The 2,237-nt window shown below is 39.4% G+C and overlaps 1 protein-coding gene across 1 annotated transcript in view; it reads right to left on the bottom strand.

The window, feature by feature from the left end:
* The window catches only part of LOC106011530, an 11,139-nt gene that overhangs the window by 934 nt on the left and 7,968 nt on the right, over nucleotides 1-2,237 (bottom strand). Inside the window, exon 5 of the mRNA XM_013081568.1 lies at nucleotides 2,010-2,129. Coding sequence (XP_012937022.1) covers nucleotides 2,010-2,129 — 120 coding nt within the window. The remainder of the gene's footprint in view (nucleotides 1-2,009; nucleotides 2,130-2,237) is intronic.

Below are 2,237 nucleotides of genomic sequence, written 5' to 3'. Positions count from 1 at the left end.
AGGGACAAAGAGGGAGAGGGAGTGGAGATGGCAGGGGGAGAGAGGGTTGAGAGAGAGGGAGTAAGAGGGAACGGAAAAAAGAAAGAGAAGAAAGAAATGGTGACAGACATACAGAAAGGGATTGAAAGAAAGCTAAACATAAAGAGTGAGAGAGAAAGAGAGCGACATAGTCATTGTAGGTCACAGTAAATGTCTTACGAATGTGTAAGGGGGTATTTCCAACATTTATGCATGTATTATATTCAGTGGAGTGCGAAATATAATCACCGATTTCAGTTTTTCTTTTCTCGTTTGTAAGAAAACTAGCAATTACCCAAAATGTTCCTATTTAATTCTAAACAGAAAGGGATTTTGAGGGTTATGTGGTATCAACTTCCATCACCAACCCTCATGACAATGTAACAGAATAATACCAACAGGTCATAGACTGACAGATTAAATAACAACAAAGAACACTGATCATCATCTTTACATTCTCTAGTTTACTGCAGGACAATTATCGACGTACAATGTGTGAGGTATCTTGGCGAAATCAAGTGCTGGTCAAAATAATGAAATCGAAGAAACAGGCATTTTTTCTCCAGTTCGGCATTTTAAAAAATCGAAATATAGTTTTTTGGTTTAACGCTTTTTATGTCTATATAAAAAAAAAACATTTACCTGTGAAATGTTTTTAAAAAACGTTTCATTGAAGGAGTACAATATTTTTTATGTAAATTTCCAGTTATAAAAAAGAACTCTTAAATTGGTAAAGTTACCAAACTTTCAGTTGCTAATTTTACTCTGACACCAGGTGACCCCCACCTCCTTCAATCTCAAATATCTCGACTTCTTCTCAAGACAGATAAGCGTTTACTTAATCGAAAGCAGGGTAAATGAACAAGATTTCAGATGGTGCCAATAACTTCACATGCCCAAAAATCGAGGAGTGACTGATTCCACCACATCGTGACTCATTTTGTTTTGGGGTGCGGTAGGAGAGCCAGCAATGCAGATAGATAGATAGATAGATAGATAGATAGATAGATAGATAGATAGATAGATAGATAACAAACAATAAATACAAAAAGACAGACAGACAGTCAGAAGAAAATTAGACAGATCGATTGTTCGATCGGGAGGTAGGTAAATGGATAGATAGACGGACAGACAGACGTACAGATAGAACAAATAATAGATAGCATTTGTATAGCGCAAATCCCCACTCAACAGCCAGCTCTATGCGCTCCACAATCTATACTATTACCCCAGTAGACCTGAGAGCATTCTGAAACAGCCTCAACTTACGGGGAATCATACTACAGTGCAAGCAGCTATTTGTGAGGCAGCGTGGTGGAATCAGGCTTTCGTAAATTTTTGGGCAAGTAGAGTTATTGGTATAATCTTAAAGGTAGTTCACTTGTATTTGTTTAGTTGTATGAAAAAAAATATTCATTCATCTTGAATACAAGTCGAAGTATTTGCGAAAGAAAGAGGTGGGGGTCACCTGTTTTCAAAGGTAAAATTAGTGAGAAAAAGGGCGGCAAAAATTAGTTATTTCCTCAGCTTTAGAGTCTGTGGCAACTGAAAGTTTACATTTATTGTACCTTTAATCACCGTTTTTCAGAAAAATCCACACCGAATTGAGTTCTGTAATGGGCATGAAAGGTGTTGAGCCAAAAAACTAAAATTTTATAAAAATTCACAAACCTGCAAAAAAAAATACAAGTTTCTACACTTTGATTATTTTGACGAAAGCCTGATTCCACCATGCTGCCTCACATTTATAGGCGCTGAAACAACATACTAACAAGATCTTTTGCTATCTATGGCTGGGTACCCATTCCCACCTGGGTGAAGTGAGGAACATTTGTGTAAAGTGCCTTTCCCAAGGACTCAACGTCGGGTCGTGTCTCGAACCCCCGAACCCACGAAACCTCACGATTACAAGTCCGGTAGCCTAACCACTACTAGGCCACCGACGCCACAAACAGACAAACAGACAGACAGACAGACAAGACAGTTTCTACCTCCCCGTCCGAGAAGAAGGCACTGGGAGTCCTGTAGTAAGTCCGTCTGTTGGTCCCGTTCAAAGCCTTGTTAGGCCTAAACGTGCCGTCTCGACCACCTGCAAGGACAGTCCTGCCCTCCTGGAGATGAGAAGAAATGGATGAAACACAGGTAGTAAGGGGGAGGGGGTGGGGATTCTTCTTCTTCTTCTTCTTCTTCTTCTTCTTCTTCTTCTTCTTCTTCTTCTT

This window comes from Aplysia californica, unplaced genomic scaffold, assembly GCF_000002075.1.
Source record: "Aplysia californica isolate F4 #8 unplaced genomic scaffold, AplCal3.0 scaffold00137, whole genome shotgun sequence".
Lineage (NCBI taxonomy): Eukaryota > Metazoa > Mollusca > Gastropoda > Aplysiida > Aplysiidae > Aplysia > Aplysia californica.
The sequence above is the reverse complement of the archived record's forward strand: the minus strand, read 5'-3'. Positions and strand labels throughout refer to the sequence as shown.